The 24,014-nt window shown below is 42.6% G+C and overlaps 1 protein-coding gene across 1 annotated transcript in view; it reads left to right on the top strand.

Annotated features, from left to right (window-relative positions):
• The window catches only part of LOC311233522 (protein POF1B-like), a gene marked incomplete at its 5' end in the record, with an annotated part of 68,348 nt that overhangs the window by 4,162 nt on the left and 40,172 nt on the right, over window positions 1–24,014 (top strand). The window contains one exon of the mRNA XM_084320488.1: window positions 14,355–14,596. Within this exon, the coding sequence (XP_084176614.1) occupies window positions 14,355–14,596 (242 nt within the window). The remainder of the gene's footprint in view (window positions 1–14,354; window positions 14,597–24,014) is intronic.

The raw sequence follows: 24,014 nt of genomic DNA, 5'->3' as shown, positions 1-24,014 counted from the left end.
GGAATTATGGGATTTGGTGTTGGATGTATAGACTACGCAGATAGGGACATGGTCTTTAATCGCACGATAGACTACAAGTTCCAAGTATATAGCGTGACCCAGATTCACTCCGCGCAAATCTTTTTTTTCACTCAGGCTATCGGTGATCGCAGTAAGTTCATTCATTGCCGACAGATTCTTTCATAGCACCACGACATTATGTTGCACTGACAGCTCGCGTGAGTGGCGTCATCACACGCCTTGGATAATTTAGGAGTGAAATGCGAATGCAAGGCTTGAAAGCACTACTCGCAAGCCCGCCCCCAGATAATATTTACCAATCGCAACGGCCAATTAAAGGGGCAATTCGCGATCATATCATCGCAGTGTACAGGCCTGTATCTTATTTTCGAACCAGCACTCGTTTCCCTATGCTTTTTCTTTTGTTGTTGTTGTTCTTAGCTCTCTCTAATTTTCTAAAATGTTCTAATGTACCTTAGTAGCTATTGCATGTACATATATGTGTTTTATTACATGTATATGTACATACATACCAACTATTCGCCTGTTTTATTCTCCACCCATCCATCATCCATAGCAACACTATATTATTACCACCGACATCCAAGTTGGAACGGCCCATCTGAGGTTTCTCTCCTCCACGTCGCCTGTGGTGCTCCCCCGCCCCCCCCCCCCCCCCCGCCCTATTGCTAGGTTTTTAGTGAGTAGTTCCTCATCTTCGTTGGGGAATGTCTGGGAGTGTCGCATATTTGAATTTTATGTTTTTATTTTTTATTTATTTATTGTGATGTTTCTTCTTGACTTGTTCAAGACTTGTTCAAGAAGACTTGTACATCTTGGGCTTTACAAATACATTTGATTTGATACGGTTTCTACCACAGGAAGAGGTGAGAGGACTGGACGTTGACGCCGTTAGAGGGGTTGCATTTACAGAGGCCATTAAATATATAACTTGTTGAATACTTTTTTATTTAATTTTTTTTACATAAATTGAAACAAGGTTTAGTCCTACCTTTCCTGCACTTATCCTTTGGCACCTTCCACACTATTCATATTTGAAAGTGAATGCTTGCCAGTTGGAATTTTGTGCACACTGACCAAAAGTGCCTTTAAACAATGGTTAAAATAGTATGGAAGATACTCGAAATAACTAGACGTACAACTTAACTTAACACTCACCCCTGGTGTACAATGCTTTTGAAGTTCTACACAAGCTGCTGCCACCCTTACATATTTCGTATTAATGTATTTTGGAGACAGTATTGTCTCTCTTTATTTTCCCTGTTTGTTAGAGATGAGAGTAGTCTCCCCTTTTCGTTATTCACCCTTGTCATTTGACTCAATTCCTACTATTGATATATCCTACAATTTGGCGTCGCGAACTTTCGTGCTTGTGCAACTGTTTTTCGCTCTCATGCATAGAGAAAAAGGGAGTAGATAGCCGGCCTTATTGGAATGCATTGGTGCTCTCCTCTTTCTCTGCGCACGCTTGAGCATCTACAGTGTATATTAATATTGAGATCATGGCTGAGTAGTAGAGTGACGTGCATTGATTATTTGGTCTGTATTGTGAATTGTTACGGGGGAATGCGTGTATCCCGGTCTTCCTCAGGTGTGAAGGAAATATTTGCTGGGTTAATGGTACCTGTTCCCAGACTGAGTGTTATAGGCACTAGCTAATATGTACTGGGTCAAAGTGTGCTATCCCCTGACTGAGTTTTAACCAGAGACTAGCTAAAAGTATGTGCAATAGGGAATGTAGATTTCCTAGTTAGGACCAAGAGGGTACTGACTGAACTAATATGTTGTGACCAGGGACTGGCTGACTTAGAAAATATATACTGTTGGTAAGAGGACCGACTGAATGTTGTCGGGAGGAGCCCTATATAGTGAAAAGGGGGAGGGGGGGGGGGGCCCATTTGATAGGTCAAGTGAGTGGGGGGACGACGACACAGGATAGGGAACAAAGGAGAGGAGAGGGGGATGTTATAGTTAGGGGTCCCTCACAATATATTATTCCACAACGCCCTATTGCTCCTTACTAATAAACATTATTTTGTTTGAGAAGCAACACCTGCCTCCTTCCTGCCTGTCTGCGTTTGGGTTACCTTCTACCACACCACCATGCTCCATGAGAATACTGCAGTCATTTTCCATGAGGATACTGCAGTCATTTTCCATGAGGATACTGCAGTCATTTCCATGAGGATACTGCAGTCATTTCCATGAGGATACTGCAGTCATTTCCATGAGGATACTGCAGTCATTTCCATGAGAATACTGCAGTCATTTTCCATGAGGATACTGCAGTCATTTCCATGAGAATACTGCAGTCATTTTCCATGAGGATACTGCAGTCATTTTCCATGAGGATACTGCAGTCATTTCCATGAGGATACTGCAGTCATTTCCATGAGGATACTGCAGTCATTTCCATGAGGATACTGCAGTCATTTCCATGAGAATACTGCAGTCATTTTCCATGAGGATACTGCAGTCATTTCCATGAGGATACTGCAGTCATTTCCATGAGAATACTGCAGTCATTTTCCATGAGGATACTGCAGTCATTTCCATGAGAATACTGCAGTCATTTTCCATGAAGATACTGCAGTCATTTCCATGAGGATACTGCAGTCATTTTCATGAGAATACTGCAGTCATTTCCATGAGGATACTGCAGTCATTTCCCTGCAGTCATTTCCATGAGAATACTGCAGTCATTTCCATGAGGATACTGCAATCATTTGGGGGTGTAAAGTACTTGAGTAATTGTACTTCGTTACAATACTTAAGTACTGTTTTGGGGGATTTGTACTTTACTCGAGTATTATTAGGTTTGTATACTTGTACTTTTACTCAATTACATTTCAGAGAAAAAAAACATACTTTTTACTCCTTACATTTAAAATGCAGACCTACAAAGTACAAAGTACAAATCTCACAGGTCCAACCATGGCTGCCTAATCCACCCTTCCCCAGAAGTTCGCAACCTGGGCGTCATACTGGACTCCACCCTCTCCTTTCATTCCCACATAAAAACAATAACCAAATCAGTTTTTTTCCATCTCAGGAACATTTCCAGACTCCGGCCATCTCTCCCCAACTCCGTAGCAGAGACTCCCATTCACGCTTTCGTCACCTCCCGTCTTGACTATGAAAACTCTGTCCTCATAGGGCTACCCAGCAATGCCCTGAACAGGCTACAATATGTGCAAAATTCTGCTGCCAGGGTTCTCACCCGCATCAAGTCCTGGCACCACATCACCCCCACCCTCATCCACCTCCACTGGCTTCTAGTCAAGTCCTGCATCAATTTCAAGATCCTCCTCATCACCTACAAAGCCCTTCACTCCCTTGCCCCCTAGCTGACCTCCTCCATCCCTACATCCCGCCCCGGAGGCTGCGGGCCTCTGACTCCGGTCTCCTCTCCATCCCCACCACCAACATGCGGACTGTTGGTCCCAGAGCCTTCTCTGTGGCCGCACCCACCCTCTGGAACTCACTCCCTCCAAACATCCGTAGTGTTACATCCCTGCACTCCTTCAAATCCCAACTCAAAACCCACCTTTTCACCAAATTCGTAAATTACTCCTCCCCCTCCCATTTTTTCGTTCATATTCTTTCTTTCTTTCCTTTTGATTATTATTTTGCTGCCCAACGAGGGGGCGTGCCGAACTTTCTTCCTCGCGCACCTGTGAGTGGTTGGCAATCAGCTCCTCGGGAGAGTATTTTTTTTTGTATTTTTTATAATTTTTTAAACAAACACATAAACAAACATGACAACACACAATAAGATATACAAGCATTAATTGTCAGAGCACATCCAATGAGATCACATTTTAGTTAATTGTCTTATATAAGATATACCCCTAATACCTGTTATCTAAAAAACCTACACACATATGCTCCAGCTTGAACCCCCCCCTCCCGGACCCCACCTTGAGAAGTACCTCCACTATCCCTCGCACCTAACCAGACACTACCATTATAAGCTAGCTTTTATTCTCTCCACCACTTCTAACCACATTGACATTTTGGATTCATTGAGACCCAGAATTCTTGCTGTAGATATTTCTTGATAAATCACATCGAGAAATGTAAGAAACCAAACTTTACGGCAAATTTTTTCCGGTTGAAACCAGCGTGATGCGATCAGCTTTTTAGCTACTGTGATACCCGATAAAACCAATCTCTTTAGCTGTGTATTCACTGCAAACTCAAAAACATCATTCAATAGTAATACCGAGGGGTGTACAGGTATATTCCAAGATACGAGTTTTGATAATTGTTGGGTCACATATTTCCAGAATGCCTTAACTGGTGGGCAGTCCCAATACATGTGCATAAATGTCCCTTCCTCAGGAGAGTATTACAGGCATTAAAGCGTTCCGTCTTGGGACGGATATCCGTCCATTTGATTTGGATATTCCGTCATTTGATTCGGAGTCGTGACGGATTTTAACCTGGGCCAATCAGAGGCGTCAAATATAATTTTTTTCCCCTACCGCGGCCGCACCAAGCAGTCATTTGCGAGCAATCGGCAAATTCTCAGGCAAATGCAACCAACCAGAAGGTGAGATTGTTCTGAGTTTACAGCCCTTTCACCCGCCTCCGCTGTGCTCAGCACCAATGGGAAGCGCCCGTTTTCTTTTGAGTTTCTGAAACTCCGCCATTGCTCTCTAGCGTCTAGCTCTACTCGCGAGTAAACTTGACTCATCAACAACATGCGGCAACTTTTACGAGACCGTAAGTTCATTTGACTTATTCTAGTCTAAAAAAACATATATATTACTATTGCTATTGATAAATCTAGGTAACGTGAATGCCACAAAACGAATGCCTTTTGTTAATCAGAACGTTATTTACGCGACAAGCAGTGTGTTGTTGTCGTTGTTGTTGTTGGTGGTGTTTCGTGTGTGTGCTTGCGCCGCTCGCTTTCTGATAAATGTATGAATGTTGATAAATCTAGGTAACGTTAATGCCACAAAACGAATGACTTTGTTAATCAGAGCGTTATTTGCGTTATCAATTGTTTTTAAGCTCAATAAACGTCTTTCTCCCATTTGTCCGGGAGATCTCTGGGTAACAGTACTGTATATTTGCATATCATATATGTCACAAATGTAACATTACTATATGTTGTATGTCACTATGAATTGAAAACGGGGGACCATGATGTAAACAAGACGAACGTCTTTCTCTGGTCTGCATCCCCTTAACAATTGTGTGTATTGAGCTGTACTGTATTGTACCCATTTTGCAATCTGTTAAATATTGATTGATTGTTATTAACAGATTGCAGAATGGGTACAATACAGTACAGCTCAATACACACAATTGTTAAGGGGCTGCAGACCAGAGAAAGACTTTCGTCTTGTTTACATCAGGGTCCCCCATTTTCAATTCATCATAATATGACACACATGACATACAGATAGACAATACTGCTACATCTATACATTTATGACATACCAGATTTACAAATACAGTAGCCTATTGTTTGTGATACAAAAATAGTCTAAAAAGAGTATATACATTTGACGAAGAAACTGTACATTGGAGGTGGTTGGGTGGGTGGGATGGGGGGGGTTGTAACTGTACATTGGATTATCGACAAAACCTTACTTGGTCCCAAGAAGAGGGTCTTGTGTATTAAATAAAGTTTTCATTCATTCATTCACTCTGGATCTTGTAAATCCAGTAGCAATACACACAATTGTTAAGGGGATGCAGACCAGAGAAAGGCGTTTGTCTTGTTTACATCATCAGGGTCCCCCATTTTCAATTCATAGTGACATTTATGACATACACAACATACATGACATCATGACATTTATGACATAGGGATATACATGCCTTACAGGTATATAGTAATAGTACTGTTACATTTGTCACATATACGATATGCAAATATACAGTACTGTTACCCAGAGATCCTAACAGTAAATATATACATATGATGAGGAGGAGACTGTACATTAGGAGGGGGTGAGTGGGTGGTAAAAAAAATATACAAACGGTGGGGAGGAGACTGTCCATTGTTGTTGTGGCATAATTGCGAAACGTGTTTAGTCCCTTGTTTGTATGATAACAAGTCGTTTAGTTCATGGTTCAAAGTAATGGGAAAAGGGTGCTAGCTCGCCATCAATCCATCTTGCTAGCCACAAGACTTGCATTCACGCTCTCCAGCACACAGCCTCCCTGCCTGGCACAACAACAGTAGGGTCTATAGTCACAGTCAGGACAGTAGGCTCTACAAGTAGGCTCCCTTAAAACGCTAACACTATTAAAAAAAAATACAGTGGAGGTTAAAATAAGAATATGACTTGGCCAGAAAAAAAGTTCAGTCAGGAGAATTTTTTTTGCTTTAATCCCTGAGTGGGGGGGGGGGGGGGGGGGGGGGGGGGGGGGTAGGAGGGGTGGGTGGGGGACACTGTACAACTGTACAAGCAAAACTGTACATTGGAATATTGACAAGACCATACTTGGTAATTTACTGTACATTGGAGGGGGTTGTGTTAGGACATTTACAGGGGCCAGTTTCGAATTGCAGTCTCCCGTAGGTGTTTTTGAAAGTGGGTAGTGATTCACATTCCTTTACAGCTTTGGGTAGGGCGTTCCACATTGATGTGGCATAATTGCGAAACGTGTTTAGTCCCTTGTTTGAGCCGAATCTGGGTTTAACATGATTTGTGGAGCTCCCTCTGGTGTTGTGATCGTGGTATTCACTGACCATTGGGAAGTATTTTGACATGTTGGCCTGGAGCTTAGCAAGGCTCCTCCTCTCCGCCACCATCGCTAGAGAGTCCAGCTCCACCCCAACCACGTTACTGGCCTTCCTGACCAGCTTATCCAGCCTGTTTGCGTCCCCCGCTCTCAGTAGCTCAGTTCTTATCAGTAGCTGCTCCCTACTGCTCCCAGTCCTTGTGCTAAGCTAGGCTAGCTGCTCCCTACTGCTTCCAGTCCTTTTACTAAGCTAGACTAGCTGCTCCCTACTGCTTCCAGGCATTGTGCTAAGCTAGACTAGCATGCACCTACAGTAGACCTCTCTCTGGGGCTACTGGACACACAGAGATGAAACTGATATCAATACGGACGCATGTGGAGCCAAAACCAAAATCACACTTTGCTACCTACCACTGCTACACACATTCTAGAGAAGACACTGGCCTGTGTAGGGTCAGAAGTTGGCTATTACTCCTACGGCTCCTCCCAGGGTGGAGTGGGATAACTGTTGACAGGTGACTTCATCAAACACAGTCCTAAAGTATTGTAGATAAACATAGGAAGAGTCATCCACACACTGATGGCAGGCTGGAACAACAAAGGGTGAGTTTGGGATTTCTGAGAGACCTGTCCTATTCATCACCACCCAGGAGATTATTTTCAGTACAGCCAGGGTTTTCATTCCTGTCTTTGTCTTTTTTTGACAGCGCATGTAGCCCTTTGTTAGCATTAGCAATGTTAGTGTCAGTCAATGGGAACGGAAATAATCTCTCCAGTCCACCTGCCTTAAATAGATCTTTATCGAATCAATAGGACGGGAGAGTGGATGAGAGAAGATTCTATCAGGATTTGATCCCAGGCCAGCAGGGGGTACATGTGGTTCCTGGTCTGGGCATGGGAAATGATTTTGTTTCTTGTTGACTTGCTCCAGCATCATTCTGCTTCTGCTTCTCGGCTGGATAGGTCTAAGCACCACTAAGCATAGAGGTCTAAGCACCCGCCTACCACCGTGGTTCAAATCCCCGCTCCTGCTTGGTCTGGGTCTCTGCAGTGGTGTTCGCGGGAAGGAAGCCAGTAGGGTATGAGTCCTGGTCATTGCAATAGTGACTCCTACTGGTCGGTCGGGGGATCTGGGGGAGATAATGTGAACCTCAGCGTGCGTTACTCTCTCCCAGTGAAACTCCTAGTTGTCAGGTGAAAAGAAGCGGCTGGTGACTCCACATGTAGCGGAGGAGGCATGTGGTAGTCAACACCCTCTCCAGACCAACAGTAGGGTAGTATGACCAGCAAGACATTTGCATAATGACAGAATTTTTTATATTTTGTATAAACTGGTCAACACTGCTCAAAATGGCATTATTTCCGGCGTTGGCTGCCTGGTGCGCTTGCGCTGTGATCACAGCGCATGCGCATCATGCACCCAATGCCGGAAATAATGCAGTGTTGACCAGTTTATAAAAAATATTTAAAATGTTTATTACTGTAGCAACGCTGAGCTTTCAAACCATCCCGTATCTCTGTCCGAAACCCTTGTGCAACTGTGAGCAATGTTCCCTCTAATTTCTTTCGGTCTGAGCAAACACTCAAACCTCCTGAGCAGACATCAGCAACTACTGAGCAACATACATCACCTGCCGATTAACCGGTTAGTTGATAAGCGGCGGTTTGTAAAAAATCTGAGAATCTTAATTTCCCTCAATGTCTAACATAAAAATATACAAATTTTGCTGATACACAGAGAAATAATACAAAAATTATATTCCTTAATCAAATATTTATTTGACCATTGATTGACGATACAGAGCAAAGTCCTTACTTTGGCGGCGGCGGTGTGAGTCGTGTCACTAACTTTTGTCTTTTTAGGAGGCTGACTCGTCATTATTTTATTAAGTGAATTATAATGCGACTTCAAGGGTGACCATATTGTGATTTTTTTTTAAAGAGGACACTGCCTTCAGCCTCAAGATACTTAATGATACTCAAAGTTTACTCAAAGATGCCTTATCATTATAATATATTTAAAGTATGCCTCCTCTGTATGGATATACAATTATTGTTTATATTATTTGATATAACAAAATAATATCTCTCTATAACCAAAGTCACTCAACATGCTGTATTATGCCTAAAGTAATCTATCTGACAAATCTCGAGAAAATAACAATCAACCTATGACAAAATAATATATATTTTCAAGTCTTACTGGACAAAATAAATAACAAGAAAAATATGAAGTAATGTTCTAAATAATACCTCTTCTGTATTAGAAAATCCAGCTTAAAAAATATATCTTTGTATCTTTTCAATGTAATTGTAAATTATAAAACAGTAACCTCACAAAGATACTAATTTAAAAGTGCACTATGCAGTTTCAGATTTGTTGCAATTAGTGTACTAAACTAATTTATTACACACATAATCCTTAGAATGATTGTATCATAACAAGCATTTTATCAAACCAAAACATCATTTTGAGGCATCAAAATAGTTTTCAATTATTTTCTTTCTCTCTGTATAGCTGCATGCAACTTTGCCATCAAACTCTTGCCTCGCACTGCTTTGTTTGTAATGTTTTTCTGTGTCCATGTGAGCTTTGAGATCGCCACCACTTTTATTAGACACAGAAACATATGGTCAAGCTTTGCATGCGTTGCACTCCGCTTCCAATTAGTCTCGACCGGGACGATAAATTGGGAATTTTCTCTGCTGTTAATCTGTAATGTACATTTTCCCGTTTGCACTGAGGAGCCAGCGATGCTGGTCCGATCTGTCCGCTTCCTCATCTGTTGTGTGTGTGAGCGCAGTAGCGCCGCCCACAAAGCACTGAAAGCGAGGCTTCTCTTGGTAACGTCACATGCAACAGGTTACCGTAGTATTCGGTGCAACGCACCAGTCAATTTAACTACATACATATTTTACACAAACGTTTCTGTGCGCGACAGATTTCAGATGTGCGCGGGAGCGTTTTGCCATGTGCGCGCACCTTAGGGGGAACATTGACTGTGAGTACCTTTGAAATTTCTCTGTGATACTTGTATAATGAACGGTTTGGCCAGAACCAGTCCTTCATGGTAAATCTAGGTTGGTTTCCTATTGAGGAGCAAGTGACTGTGGATTCACTCGGTGCATCACAGTCACGAAAGGGGCTATCTTCCTGCTATACTAAATATGTCTTTACTAGGGATGCTCGATATTGGCTTTTTTACCGATACCGATATACCGATATTGTCCAACTCTTAATTTCCGATACAGATATCAACCGATACCGATATATGCAGGGTTTCCCCCCCCAAAAAATGGAATAATTTCAGGTAATTAACATTACATATCTCTTGTTGTGGAATTAACACAACATTATGCATACTTTTGACAATAAATAAAATCAGAATTTGTTCTTACTTGCTTGCCTGGGTAAATAAAGGTTATAGAAATGTAAAAAAAATAAATAAAAAAATGTTTAACCGATACAGATATTTTCCGATATCACATTTTAATGCCGATATCAGCCGATAATATCGGTAGGCCGATAATATCGGACATCCCTAGTCTTTACTACTATGCACTCATCACTGCAGCACCCAAGTTTCAGCACTGTTTGAGGAACATTGTTACTCAATTGTACCCTTCCTGCTGACTTGTCGTACAGAATTTGTAAGTCGCTTTGGATAAAAGCGTCAGCTAAATAACAAAATGTAAATGTACATCAAATACCTTGAAACCCAACACACCTGCCCTTGGGTGTGTTCCTGTATTCCTTGCACAGTGGGACCCAACATGTAATTCACAACCGTAACCAACCATTGTTTTGACTATGGGTCACACTGATGTAATCATGTGTTTTGTTTCCAACTCAAACATAGTCAGGTCTGGTCTTGCAATTGGTTTGATGACAGGATGACACGCTGCCACACTTCCAGTATCTCACGTTTACAAATACTTTGACAAGCACCCTGGCTTGTTATTATGTGCAGTTACATAAGAGTAGGTTGACTTGGCTCTGATCCAGCTGCATGTAGATAACGTGTTACTAACACGTGTTACATTAGGGTTGCATTTGGCTTAGATTGCATTTGGCTTTGATCACACTACTGTAGCTATTGTCTTTTGCTTTGTATGTATTGGAAAAGATGTGTCTGTCTGTCTTTGATAATGCTCTAATGCAGCGGTTCTCAAACTACGGGTCACGAGTCACGACCCAAAGTTGGGTCGCGACTCGCGGGTAGGTGACAGTGCATTGGCAAAAGAAAAAAAAAACTCTGATCGAGTTTTCCACCCGGCAGCTGTGTGTATTTGCCATGTCTCGCCCCTTCATCAACGGAGGCCGACACACAGTATTCCAATACACATCTCACTACATCCTGCGCATGTATAATTGCGGGAGGGGGCCGGGGGTCTGGTCTTTTGTGCGTAACCTGGACTCGCAATGGATAGGTTTGTTGTCAGAAGCGGTGCCGGTTGGTTGCGTTGAAACGTTACGGGCTATCTCGAGGCAGAGTATTAAATCGCCTTTTTTCTATTTTTACTCAGAGAAGAAGCGCAGATTTTCCTTGCAGAGAAAAACAACCCATTACGAAACTCCGTTAGTGACAGTTAACACTTCCAGTGCCACTGGTTAACATGGTAAAACGTGGTTGAATGCCACCACCCACTTCAATGATAGCGTTGTGAACGCATAATCTCTGTCTTAAATTATGGCTATGTGTCTAATCTGCCCGTCGTTTATCAATGACTTGTTTGCAGTCAACATTGTCTAAACGGATTGTTTTTTAATCGCTTCATTTCTGTTTTATAGCATTTTGAAAAGCCCTCGTTTTCAAGGAAAATATAAAGATTCCGTGATAATCGGCATTTACTGGAATATTTGTTGTAATTTTTCGGCCTATTTATGAATAATTTTCAAATAAACGCTAGATTATCGATAGTATATGTGTACTTATGCACGCTTTAGAAGCAGGCTGAAATATCGATTCTCTCATTTCCTGATCGCGCACACACACACACACACACACACACACACGCATAGGGCAAACGCTGATATCTCTGTGAAAATAGCTCTGATTATCCTAAGACTGGTAAAATAATAATAAATAAATCAGATGTTATCCAAAAAGATTATTCCATTTCCTGATCGCCATTCCAAATATCGATCGTGTTTATTGATTCAGCGTTGGGTACTGTAAATACATAATCCACGCGTTTTCCGGGCCGGCGATCACAATGGATTCTTCAGTTGGCTTGACGGAAAAGTAAAATAAGGAAACTGGCCCGCCCCCCCCCATCAGTCTAAACTAAAGGGGTGCAGTTAGACAGGGAGAGACGATAGGGGGCGGTATCTTCCCAATTGAGCTCAGAGAGAGTCTGCAACACTAACCTGAGGCTCGATTGATGAAATATGAATTAAAATCGCCAATAAAAAAAAATACGACAAACAAACGCTATATAGCGTTGGCAGCACTCAACGGTCGGCATGAACTAACAACAAAACGCGTTGCTGGCACTCAAAGTGTTAATCAGCAGAGATTTTGGGGTAATTCGTCTTTTGTGTGATGAGCTACTGAAAGTCAAGTTCACTGGACAGGCCCTCGCAAAGTTCTGGATATCAGTCCGGAATGAGTACCCAGTGTTGTGTAATGCTGCGCTGAGAAAGCGTGTCCCCTTCTCATCAACATACCTCTGTGAGGCCGGATTTTCAGAGTAGAAGCGGATCTCCGCCAAAGCGCACGTGAGCGCATTTTCTTTTCATGTTCTGGCAACATATTTTGGCTAAATATGCCTCGTTTTATAAACGTGTATACAGAAACAATTCCGTTGCTTTTGTTGATAATATGAATTAATTTCATTGATAACATAGTTGTGAGGTTTGGTTCGTTCCCCGCCACACGCTCTCCTGAGGTAGGGTGCTGATTGGTGCATTCCCCGCCACACGCTTTTTGAGCGATTGCCACTTTCATCACGCAGCTGTCATAGTTTGTGATTAGCGCCCCAGGGGGCTTTATATACCTGGACCTTCCTTCTATCGTTGTCGGGTCGTTCTGGAATACAACTGCATTTGCCTGCTTTTTCCCCGTTGCTGTTCCTGGTCTACTTTCTCTCCAGGACCTTTCTGTGGAGAACCGCTGTTGAGAACCTTGTTCCCCGTTTGGAGCTGAGCCTCGTTTTACCCGCTTTACGCGTTGCGCTTGGGTGAGTGGAACCAAACCCCTCCGGATTATTCTGATTGTGTGTTTTAGAAGAGACACTGAAGATTTCGTTTTGTTTGCACTGACTCAGCTAAGTTGTGTGTTGTGGGGAACACTGAAGACTGTCACTGTAAATTGGTTCTGGACACAGCTAAGGGAGGAGGGAACCACACTGCCTCTGTGTTTCGTTGGACTGTTTCTGATACCTCTCTCTCTCTCCGTTTTCCACCTTGAGTTAAAGCTGGGAGTATCTGCAGAGCCGCTACAACGTCACATGCCAATTCCCCACCGCTATCACCAGGAGGATTCTGCAGAGCCGCAGATGACTCTGCCGAAGGCAGTCTCCCTGTTTGTTTGATAATAGTACTTTACCCTTTTTTGACTCTGTAAATAAATACGCCCTAGTATTTGGCTAACTCTGAACTACCTGTCTGTGCCGTTGCGTTTGAGGTCGGTTACAAACCATAACAATAGTGCTGTACTTTCATTTTCTAATAAATATGCATGATCAAGTTCAACAACGTGTGCTTTTATTTTGATATTCTTTATTTCCACGTTGAAATTACGCGATACATTAAGTGTGGGGTCGCCAAAAAAAATCCTAAATAAAATGGGGTTGTGGTGTAAAAAAGTTTGAGAACCCCTGCTCTAATGTCATGAAGCCTATACAACTGGGGGCCAGTGACAGCTGCCCCTCCACATTCCATTCAGGGAACAACCTCTTGACAGCATAACCTCTTTGCCCAAGGCAAATAATCATTCATTACATTGTGGCTATAAATCTTATGTAGCAATCGATTTGCACAATCAATGGACATGATGAATAGATGCGTCCCACATACAGTATCATCACTATATAATTGGAGTGACATGGTGCTATTAATAAAAATGTCTCCTTTGCTTGCCTTTAAGGGTGAAGGGTACTTGAGGAGGACTGCACACACTCTCACACACCCTCTCACACACACCTGCCCGACAGCTGCAGCATTCTTGCTTGGACAACCGTCTCTTTTTTCCCCCCAATTGCTTTCCCCCAGCATGATATTTTTGGGGGTATGTTAGGATTTGTTTCTTTTGGGTTGGTGATCACCGGTAGTCTAGTCTTTGCTTCTTGTTTTGGTTCAGTTTAGTTTACACTGTTGTGGTAGTTCATGGGGAGGAGCTCATTGTTGTCCCCTGGCTTTTAGAGATACTATAGATGGTAACACTCCATTGTTCAGATCTCTAAAATAAATGCAAGCAACGATGTCTGGAAAACTGTGCACATTCACATAGCATTTCAAAGTGGGAGGACTACTGATCTAGAATCAGCTCCTGTCTTGTTAGTTTGAATAAGACAAGTGGTCCTGGTCACACACTGACCCCAGATCAGGACCCCTATACACTCGGAGGCTTTGTGAATATGGGTCGATGATGTCTGTTCATTAACTCCATCTCTCCCTTCAGGTGGAGGAGGAGGAGGAGGAGGAGGAGGAGGTGGAGGTGGTCCAGGAGGTGGTGCAGGTCGTGCTGGAGCAGAAGCCTGTGGAGAGGGTGATAGAGAGAGTCTCCAGGGTGGAGGTGAGGGACGTGCCGCAGGTGGTGAAGATGGACACTCGGTTCTTTGGCGAGCTGCTGGCGGAGGTCTACAGGAAGAACTGCGACATCCACACCTGTATCTCCGAGCACGTCGCCAAGATCCGTGGACGGTAGGTCTTCCAGTGGCGTCGCAGTAGACGAGGCTTACAGCTTTTTCATTGTTTTCTTCTATGGAACGCAACGCTTCTGTGCTCAGGGTGCGCTGCCCGCTCCTGCTTCTTGCACACGTTCAATTAGATCGCTGTCCTACTTTTCTGCAGGGCACCGTAGAACCGCAAGCAACCATGCTTTAACACATCCTGCGTCCAAAAACGAGTTTACTCGTTGTTACAAAGGATCTGATTAAACCGAATATATATATTTATTTATTGATATATATTGCATAGTATTTGTATATCGTTTGATATCCCTTGTATATTCCTTGTACATATACACGGAATATCCCTTTAGCCTACTACAGACCATAATATTTCATTCTCCTATTGGACAGCGGTCCACCGGCGCCAGGGACCGGCCTCCGGAGTCAGGTTCAAAGTCACCGTCAAGACATGTCTGGACGTGCCCGGCCTTGCCCAGGGATACGCGACAGAAATGAGATTGGCACTAGTTTGTTCACCGTGCGTATAAATACGGCGCAGGTGAATACAGAAGCCCCTTAGTGAGTTACCAATAAGTTGAAGCCTCACCCACGATACAACGTGCGGTGAAGTATGGCCTGTTTGGCCCCAGAATAGAGCATTGAGACCGCGTGCGAATTAATAACTGAATTGTCAGAGTTTGGCGCTATACCGTCGAGTGCGACATATTTCTATTAAGTCAATAATAGTCTATTTGTGTATAGTGTATCGTGCGGCTAAAGTTCTACAGTGACCAGCATCTCCAACGCTTCCTCGTATTAGCTAGAGTTCTTATCCAGGCTGGGCTGACCACATGGCGCTTTCACCCGAGGAGACCTAGACGAGAACCGTATGGACATGTACACTGGATTAATCTACCCGACGACTACATAGCCCTTTGCGGCTGGAATATATTTGCTTTGGTCCTGTGATTTATGGAGCGGATAATCGCCGACGCCTGCACGTGTTGGATTTACCCCGCGAGGAGTCAAGTCGAGTCGGCGCCTCAGAGAGCCTGAGGCCGACTAGCTTTCTTCACTGCTACAGTCTACGGAGAACAGCTGTATTCGTCTGTGGATCAAGAGGCTATTGCACCGGCTCCTGTACCTGGAGTCTCCTTAGTCATCGTTGACCAGACTCTCTACTACCGACAGATCTTCTACCCCTGCTGGCTTACAACCAGGGGGACCCTTCCAGTATCTCCCGCTATATTACTAGTGTACCATAGATATAATTCCCTAAGATTCAGGTTGTATAATTACCTCCTGCGTAACCAGAGAATGGACATTCATTGTTGATTTGCCTACGCACATTCCTTTGCCTTACAAGTGCATTCAAAGAATAATGTAAAGTATATTATGTACCTTTTGCTCCATTAAATACTTGATTATACCTTTGTGTGGAACCGATTTCATTGTGGGAAGTGTTCATCATATTCATATATCGTGTACTGTATGGCCAGTAATTAAAGTACATAAAGCGGTAGTGGTTTAATGATACCATACTTATCAATACAGTCAGGGAATTGTACCCCTCAGTTACACTCGTTATTGCCCGCCAATCTAATAACGCCAACAATGAGTTTACTCGTTTTTATGATCGTTATTTCCTTTATTCGCTATTAATAATAATAATCTTCATTTATATAGCACCTTTCATACACGGAGTGCAGCTCAAAGTGCTTAACAGAGACACGTCTTCTTTAAACAAGTCAAGAAGAAAAAAAACACAGCAACACAGTAAGTCAAGAAAAAACAAGAATACCATAAGGTCCATAAGCTCAAAATAAATGCATGCATGCATGCAACACTCCCAGACGTACCCCACGCGAAGGTAAGGAAAAACTCACTAAAACCTAACAATAGGAAAAAATGCACCACAGGCAATGTGGAGGAGAGAAACCTTAGAAGGGCTGTTCAAGGGGGGATCTCCCTTCTTAGATGTCGGTGATATTAGTGTTGCATGTTGCATTAAAAAGAAGCGAACAGCTGGTAAGCATGCACCCATGTGTGTAGTGAAACACAGATGAGTGCATGCGATAGCAACTGAACATTTTGAAAAATTAAATATAGAGCTGATAGTGATAACAACTGAACATTTTATAAGATTAAAGATAGAACTGATAGCGGCACAGGGGTGCGTCCTCCCGGGATTGGCATTTATAATTCATCCAGGAAGGCTCCGGGAACCAGCTGGACCCTGTCTGATATTTCAACGCCTCAATACCGCCGCCTGGTGGATTTCGGGCGAGTTGCACTCCACTCTAAACCGGATGTGGCGCTCTGTGCATCGGGGAAAATCCTCCGGCAGAGCTAGCTTGTTATGTTGATCAAGACAAACACTTGAGTGCATTTGATCGCTTTCGAGACGCAAGAATCAATATGCTTTCGTCGTTTTTTTGCGTCATACAAACGGAAAATGGATCTAGCAGATCGAAATCAAATAATTGGAATATTTTTTCTCCAGACTCATCGGCCACAGGTAAGAGGAATCTAACGTTAATTCCAGCTTGATTGTCCATTTATTTCATTGCAATCCATCCGATCAACGTATGATGTCGTACTAAGGAAAGCCGTTACTGACAATCAAGAAATCATAAACGACCCCCCTTTCCTTCACGCATGATGGAGCATAATGTATACCGAGCATATGCATTTGAATTTCTTTATATAGCGTGTATAGGAACGAAACGCCAATCGATTATGTATAATATGCGTCTGGGCCTATAACTCACGTTCTAGGAATTACTGCTCTACACTCCAAAAACATACTTATATTCACGACGGTACTAACACGACAATGTATGAATGGACAAATATAACGTTCCCACATCCGGAACGATAGATACCCGATGTTGAATGGGCCGTAGTAATGTCGATATAGCTATAATATTTAAAAAGTTATAGCCCTGCAAAGAAGGTGAGCGACTCCATAGGCTTACAGCACTGGCAGAGAGTGGTATAAGATGCGCAAACTGCGTGGCACAGAATGTGTTAAAGACAGGGATATGAACAGACTCGGATAAGAACATTTTATTTCTAAAGCATATTTAAAACAACTGTAGTTGCACTAAAGTGCTGTACATATAAATTGCACTATAATAAAACACAGATAAAACATGGTAAATAAAGCAATACAAATACAACAAATCGCTGCTGGCGGAACAAAACCTTGTAACTCCAAAAACCCAACTTTTCAGCAGATAAAAAAAATGAACACAGATTTGAGGGCGAATAGAGTTACAAGGTTTAGACAGATGATTGGTTTAATGCTTTCCCATTGTGTAGACTTTGTAAAACCACACACACATGGAGGATGATCTACTGAGTTGATAAAAAAATTGAGTTACGAGGTTTTGTTCCCCCTGCAGCGAAATATAACAACAAATATGATTTAAAAAAATATATATATATAGAAAAATACACAAAATTATTACACATAAATACACTCAGGGTAGGTGTGGGATCAGACTATCCAGACTAAAAAGCTCAGTTTAAAAGCTAAAAGGCCTGGGTAAACAGGTAGGTTTTTAACCTGGATTTAAAGGCAGACAGGGCAGAAGGCCATTCCACAGCTTTGGGGCAGTAACTGCAAAAGACACAGCCGCCCTTCGCCTAGATGGAGGGACCACCAGAAAAGAGTGACTGGAGGACCTAAGAGATCTAGAAGCACTGTGGGTGGAGAGGAGATCCATTAAACAAGAGGGAGCCAGGCCAAAGGGGTGCCTCTATCATTTATAATCAGCATGTTTCACAGCACTTGACTCACCCAGTGCCATGGAATTCTGCCAGCAGTTTACAAGTCTTTTGTCCTTACAGGAGACCTATATAAAGTGCTGGCACCGTGGGGCATTAATGGTGTAGAATTCCACAATGTGATGCACAGACAAAAGTGCTATTTCACTGTACACAATTACCTACAAATAAATTACCTACAAATAAAATTATAAATAGAAGAGAAAAATACACTGCTTGGCTCACTTGGTAAAAAGAAAAAGAATAGCAGACTGAAAGAAAAGAGTGTCCTCACACTCAGATCTGTGCGAGAATCATATTTATTTGCAAGCTTTCGGTCAGAGACCTTCAGCACATACACTGGACATTAGGTTTAACAAAAATACATAAATAAATAAAGCTTTATTTTGGTCCTCCCTCAACACCAATTAGTTCCCTGATGCTAAGAATTGTACTGTAAGGTACAGGTACTTATACTTATAAGTTATAAATACTCATGGAATGTATCTTGTCCAATCGTGAGGCTTGTTTGGATCAAAATGTTGTATACATTGGTTTTAGACAGCTTTAACGATAGAAGGCCTGCGGACCCAGTTGTCAGTTGGCTTCATTGGTACTGTAGAGATGGTATCTAGGATGTCTCATTAATGTGTATTCAGTTCACTGTATCATCCTAGTAATGTGCTGATGCTGGTAATTAAATACACATTATTGAGACATTATTAGACATGAAACCTGATACATTTAAAGAAGTAGCTTCTACTACAGTTATCTACATAGGCCTACGTGATGTACAGTAGGTTAACTTGGAAAGTTACACAATACTTACATAATACTTAGTTAATAATTAGGGATGTCCGATATTATCGGCCTACCGATATTATCGGCCGATATCGGCATTAAAATGTGATATCGGAAAATATCGGTATCTGTTTAAAAAAATGTATTATTATTATTTGATTTTTTTTACATTTCTTTTTTTTTTTTTTAATTTTTTTTATTATTGCAAAACAAAACTTATTAAAAGTCAGTACTCAACACACAATGTATAATGAAACTTTCAGTAAAGGTGGTTAAAATATATGCAAGTACAGAAACAGGATAAAACAAAAATAGTCAATAATAACATTTTAACCGTATACCGTGTATATCCAGCGAAGTTACAATTATATAAATGTTAGTATATAATATACCCCGAATACCTATTTTCTAAAACCCTACACACATATGCTCCAGCTCAAATCCCCCCCTCCCGGACCCCCTCTTGGATAGTACCTCTATTATCCCTCACTCCTAACCAGACATCACCATTATAGGCTAGCTTTTATTCTCTCCACCACTTCTAACCACATTAACATTTTGGATTCATTGAGCCCTAGAATTCTTGCTGTTGATATTTCTTGATATATCACATCAAGATATGTAAGAAACCACACTTTCCGGCACATTTTTTCCGGTTGAAACCAACGTGATGCAATCAGTTTTTTAGCTACTGTGATACCCGATAAAACCAATCTTTTTAGTTGTGGATTCACTGCAAACTCAAAAACATCATTCAATAGCAATACCGCGGGGTGTACAGGTATATTACAAAATACGAGTATTGATAATTGTTGGGACACATCTTCCCAGAATGCCTTAACTGGTGGGCAGTCCCAATAATGTACATTGGGAGCATTTGGAGTTTTGTATAAGCCCCATTTTGCACAGCCTTATAGGAGTCAAGTATGTCCTGTGAATATAGTTCAGATTGATTTGTTGATGATCCGGGTTCCTTGATGTAAGTCGGACATTTGCCCAGGCTCCTTGCCAATCAAAGTCATTTTCCAGGTCTGGTATATCCCTCCTCCAGACATTGTCTAGTTGAAGGGTTTCGTACGAGGACGTTAGTAATTGTGAATAAAAACCTGATACAAAACCTCCCAATGTATTTCTGTCATAGAAACATTTGTGGTATCTGTGGTGTTCAATTGGTATGTGTAATGGAACACCGTGAGATCTCATACAAAGTTTTAACTGTATGTAAAAAAGCCATATATATAACCTTTATTTACCCAGGCAAGCAAGTAAGAACAAATTCGGATTTTATTTATTGTCAAAAGTATGCATAATGTTGTGTTAATTCCACAACAAGAGATATGTAAGGGATAATGTATAGCTACGAGGTCATTGTCGCAAAATAATTGACCGACACGGAGTTTAAAATACCGAGGCGCCGCGCCGAGGTGTTTTAAACGTAGTGAAGGTCAATTATTTTGCGACAATGACCGAGTAGGCTATACATTATCCCGCTTATTACATGGCTAACTTACTAACAATATACCTAATTCATTTGACAAATCGCAGTTGTTCTGTGGCTCTGTCAGCCCAAATAAAGTGATTATTATTATCGCGGGCAGCAGCTCTGTTCTGGCTCCGCTGACACTCCGCTGTCAGTGCAGCGCTATACATTATCCCGCTTATTACATGGCTAACTTACTAACAATATACCTAATTCATTTGACAAATCGCAGTTGTTCTGTGGCTCTGTCAGCCCAAATAAAGTGATTATTATTATCGCGGGCAGCAGCTCTGTTCTGGCTCCGCTGACACTCCGCTGTCAGTGCAGCGCGGCAGGTGTGTCTGATTTGCTGCACTGATGTGGGCTTGATTGCCAACAGCTGCGCACTGCGGTCATTATTGAAAAAACAGCAGTCATTATTGAAAAATAATGACCGATGTCGGGGGGCTGTTGACCAATCACAAGCAAGCATTTCGGCGAATGTGAAAACGCCATGTAATAAGTAATGTTAATTACCCTGCATATATCGGTATCCGTTGATATCGGTTGATATCGGTATCGGAAATTAAGAGTTGGACAATATCGGTATATCGGTATCGGTAAAAAAGCCAATTTCGAGCATCCCTATTAATAATACTAGTTCTTGTTCTTCCAACACGGCAGCCTGGTAACCACTATGCACATAGCATAGCATGTAGGTCATGCTGGACCTACAAAAGGCCTTCGACACTGTCAATCACTCCATTCTCAAGTCAAGTCAAGAGTTTTATTTGTCACGGCATACAAGTATACAATGAAATGCGGGTGGTCTTGCCCGCAACGATGTGCAATACAGTAGTACAACATATAATGGAATCCAATAAACAACATTGTGCAATAAACAGGTAACATAGTGGGACATCACGGTATTTGTACATAGTTATTTACAGAGCATGAAGGACATGCTAGGTCCCTTGGTAGTGCAATACACTGTTACTATACTATTTTTAAAGTGACCTTTCCTTTGTGGCCATAAGCGTGGGCGTGTGCAGCATGAGTGAGTGCTTTCTCATGTTAAAGTGGCTGCTAGTGTGCGAGCGTGCACAGCGTGCGTGTTGTGTGTGTGCTAATGTGTGCTTGTGTGTGGAGAGTTCAGTGTTCTGTGACCCTCAGTGTTCATTGTTCAAGGCTCTGATGGCCTGGGGGAAGAAGCTGAGCCGAAGCCTCTCTGTCCTAGTAGCTGGTGTTCGCAGGCGTCTGCCTGACCTCAGCAGCTGGAACAGGCTGTTATTGGGGTGGTGAGGGTCTTTCATTATTCTGCAGGCTCTGGATTTGCACCTCTTGTTGTATAGAACCTGCAGGGGAGGTAGTGCAATACCCGTGGTACGCTCGACAGGCCTTCTTGTCCTGTGCCGTGCTGTTTCCATACCAGGCAGTGATGTTTCCAGTCAAGATGCTCTCTACAGCTCCGGAGTAGAAGGACTGGAGTATCTTCCCCGATACTCTGAACTTCCTTAACTGTCTCAGATGGTAGAGGCGCTGCTTCGCCTTTTTTACGACTGTGTCTATGTGTGTTGACCATGTCAGATCCTCTGAGATGTGGACCCCCAGGTACTTGAAGCTGCTCACCCTGTCCACGGTGGCCCCGTTTATCCTCAGTGGTGTGTGTGTCTCCTGCTGTCCTCTCCTATAATCCACGATCAGCTCCTTGGTTTTACCAATGTTCAGGAGCAGGCTGTTGTCCTGGCACCAGCGTTCCAGTACCTCAACCTCCTCCCGGTAGGCCTTCTCGTCGTTGTCCGAGATCAGCCCCACCACCACCGTGTCGTCTGCAAACTTCACTATGGAGTTGGAGCTGAACTTCTGATTGACAAGCTAAAAGCAATTGGTTTTGATAGTCTATCAGTGAGCTGGATGCAATCCTACCTTGAGGGGAGAGAACAGATGGTGGAGGTAAACGGTACCCTATCCCTCTCCTCACAGTGAGCTGTGGTGTTCCACAAGGAAGCATACTAGGACCGCTACTGTTCCTAATTTATGCAAATGACATGTCGTCAGCTTGTGACTGCAACTTGTTCTTGTTCACGGACGACTCAGCCCTGCTGGTCTCTGACAAGAGCAAGTTACAGGTTGAAAAAACCCTCAGCTCAGAACTCGGCAGAATCTGCACCTGGCTCGCTGATAACAAACTATCATTACACATGGGCAAAACAGTCCATTCTCTTCGGATCAAATAACAAACTCAGCAAGACCGACGGCTTCTCAGTTACAGTGGGTGACAATATTGTCACAAGGAAAGATGAAATTACATACCTAGGTTCCATCCTAGAGGCAAATCTTTCCTGTGACAAAATGGCATCCAATGTAATAAAGAAAGTCAACCAACGAACTAGATTCTTGTACCGGATCTCCTCTCTGGTAAACAAGAATACCCTGAAGACTCTGGCAGGAGCACTTATTCAAGGGTACTACGACTATGCTTGCACCTCATGGTACCAAAGTAGCTTAAAGGCGCTAAAAACAAAATTACAAACATCACAAAACAAACTGGTCAGACTACTGCTTGATCTTACTCCTAGAACCCACCTCACCCCTGCCCACTTTGACTACCTAGGATGGCTTAGAGTAGAAGACAGAGTACAGCAACTTGCAATGGGCCTGGTCTACAAGATACACTACACGACTAAGATACCCATGTATATGTCAAAATACTTCCCAAAGGTCAGTGAATACCACAACACCAGAGGGAGCTCCACAAATCATGTTAAACCCAGATTCGGCTCAAACAAGGGACTAAACACGTTTCGCAATTATGCCACATCAATGTGGAACGCCCTACCCAAAGCTGTAAAGGAATGTGAATCCCTACCCACATTCAAAACTGCTCTTAAAAAGAGCACCTACGGGAGGCTGCAATTCGAAACTGGCCACCGTAAATGAACCAAAACCCCCACCACCTCCTAATAGACAGTCTCCTCCCCACCGCATGTATATATTCCCTCCCCGCCGTATGGATATTTCCCTCCCACCCACCCACCCACCCCCTCCTAATGTACAGTCCCCTCCCCTATGTATATACTCTGTCAGGATCTAGGGGTAACAGTACTGTATATTTGAATACCGTTTATGTCACAAATGTATCAGTACTAAATACATATATGTCCCTATGCCATAAATGTCATGTATGTTGTGTATGTCATAAATGTCTATATGAATTGAAAATGGGGGACCCTGATGGAAACAAGACAAACGTCTTTTTCAGGTCTGCATCCCCTTTACAATTGTGTGTAGTGAGCCGTACTGTATTGTACCCATTCTGCAATCTGTTAAATAAAGTTTTCATTCATTCATTCATTCATTCATTCATTCTGTCTACTGAGACACAGAAGAGCCTCACGTTCTGTCTACTGAGACACAG

This window comes from Notolepis coatsorum (genome assembly GCF_963971535.1).
Source record: "Notolepis coatsorum genome assembly, chromosome: 8".
NCBI classification, from domain to species: domain Eukaryota; kingdom Metazoa; phylum Chordata; class Actinopteri; order Aulopiformes; family Paralepididae; genus Notolepis; species Notolepis coatsorum.
The sequence above is the reverse complement of the archived record's forward strand: the minus strand, read 5'-3'. Positions and strand labels throughout refer to the sequence as shown.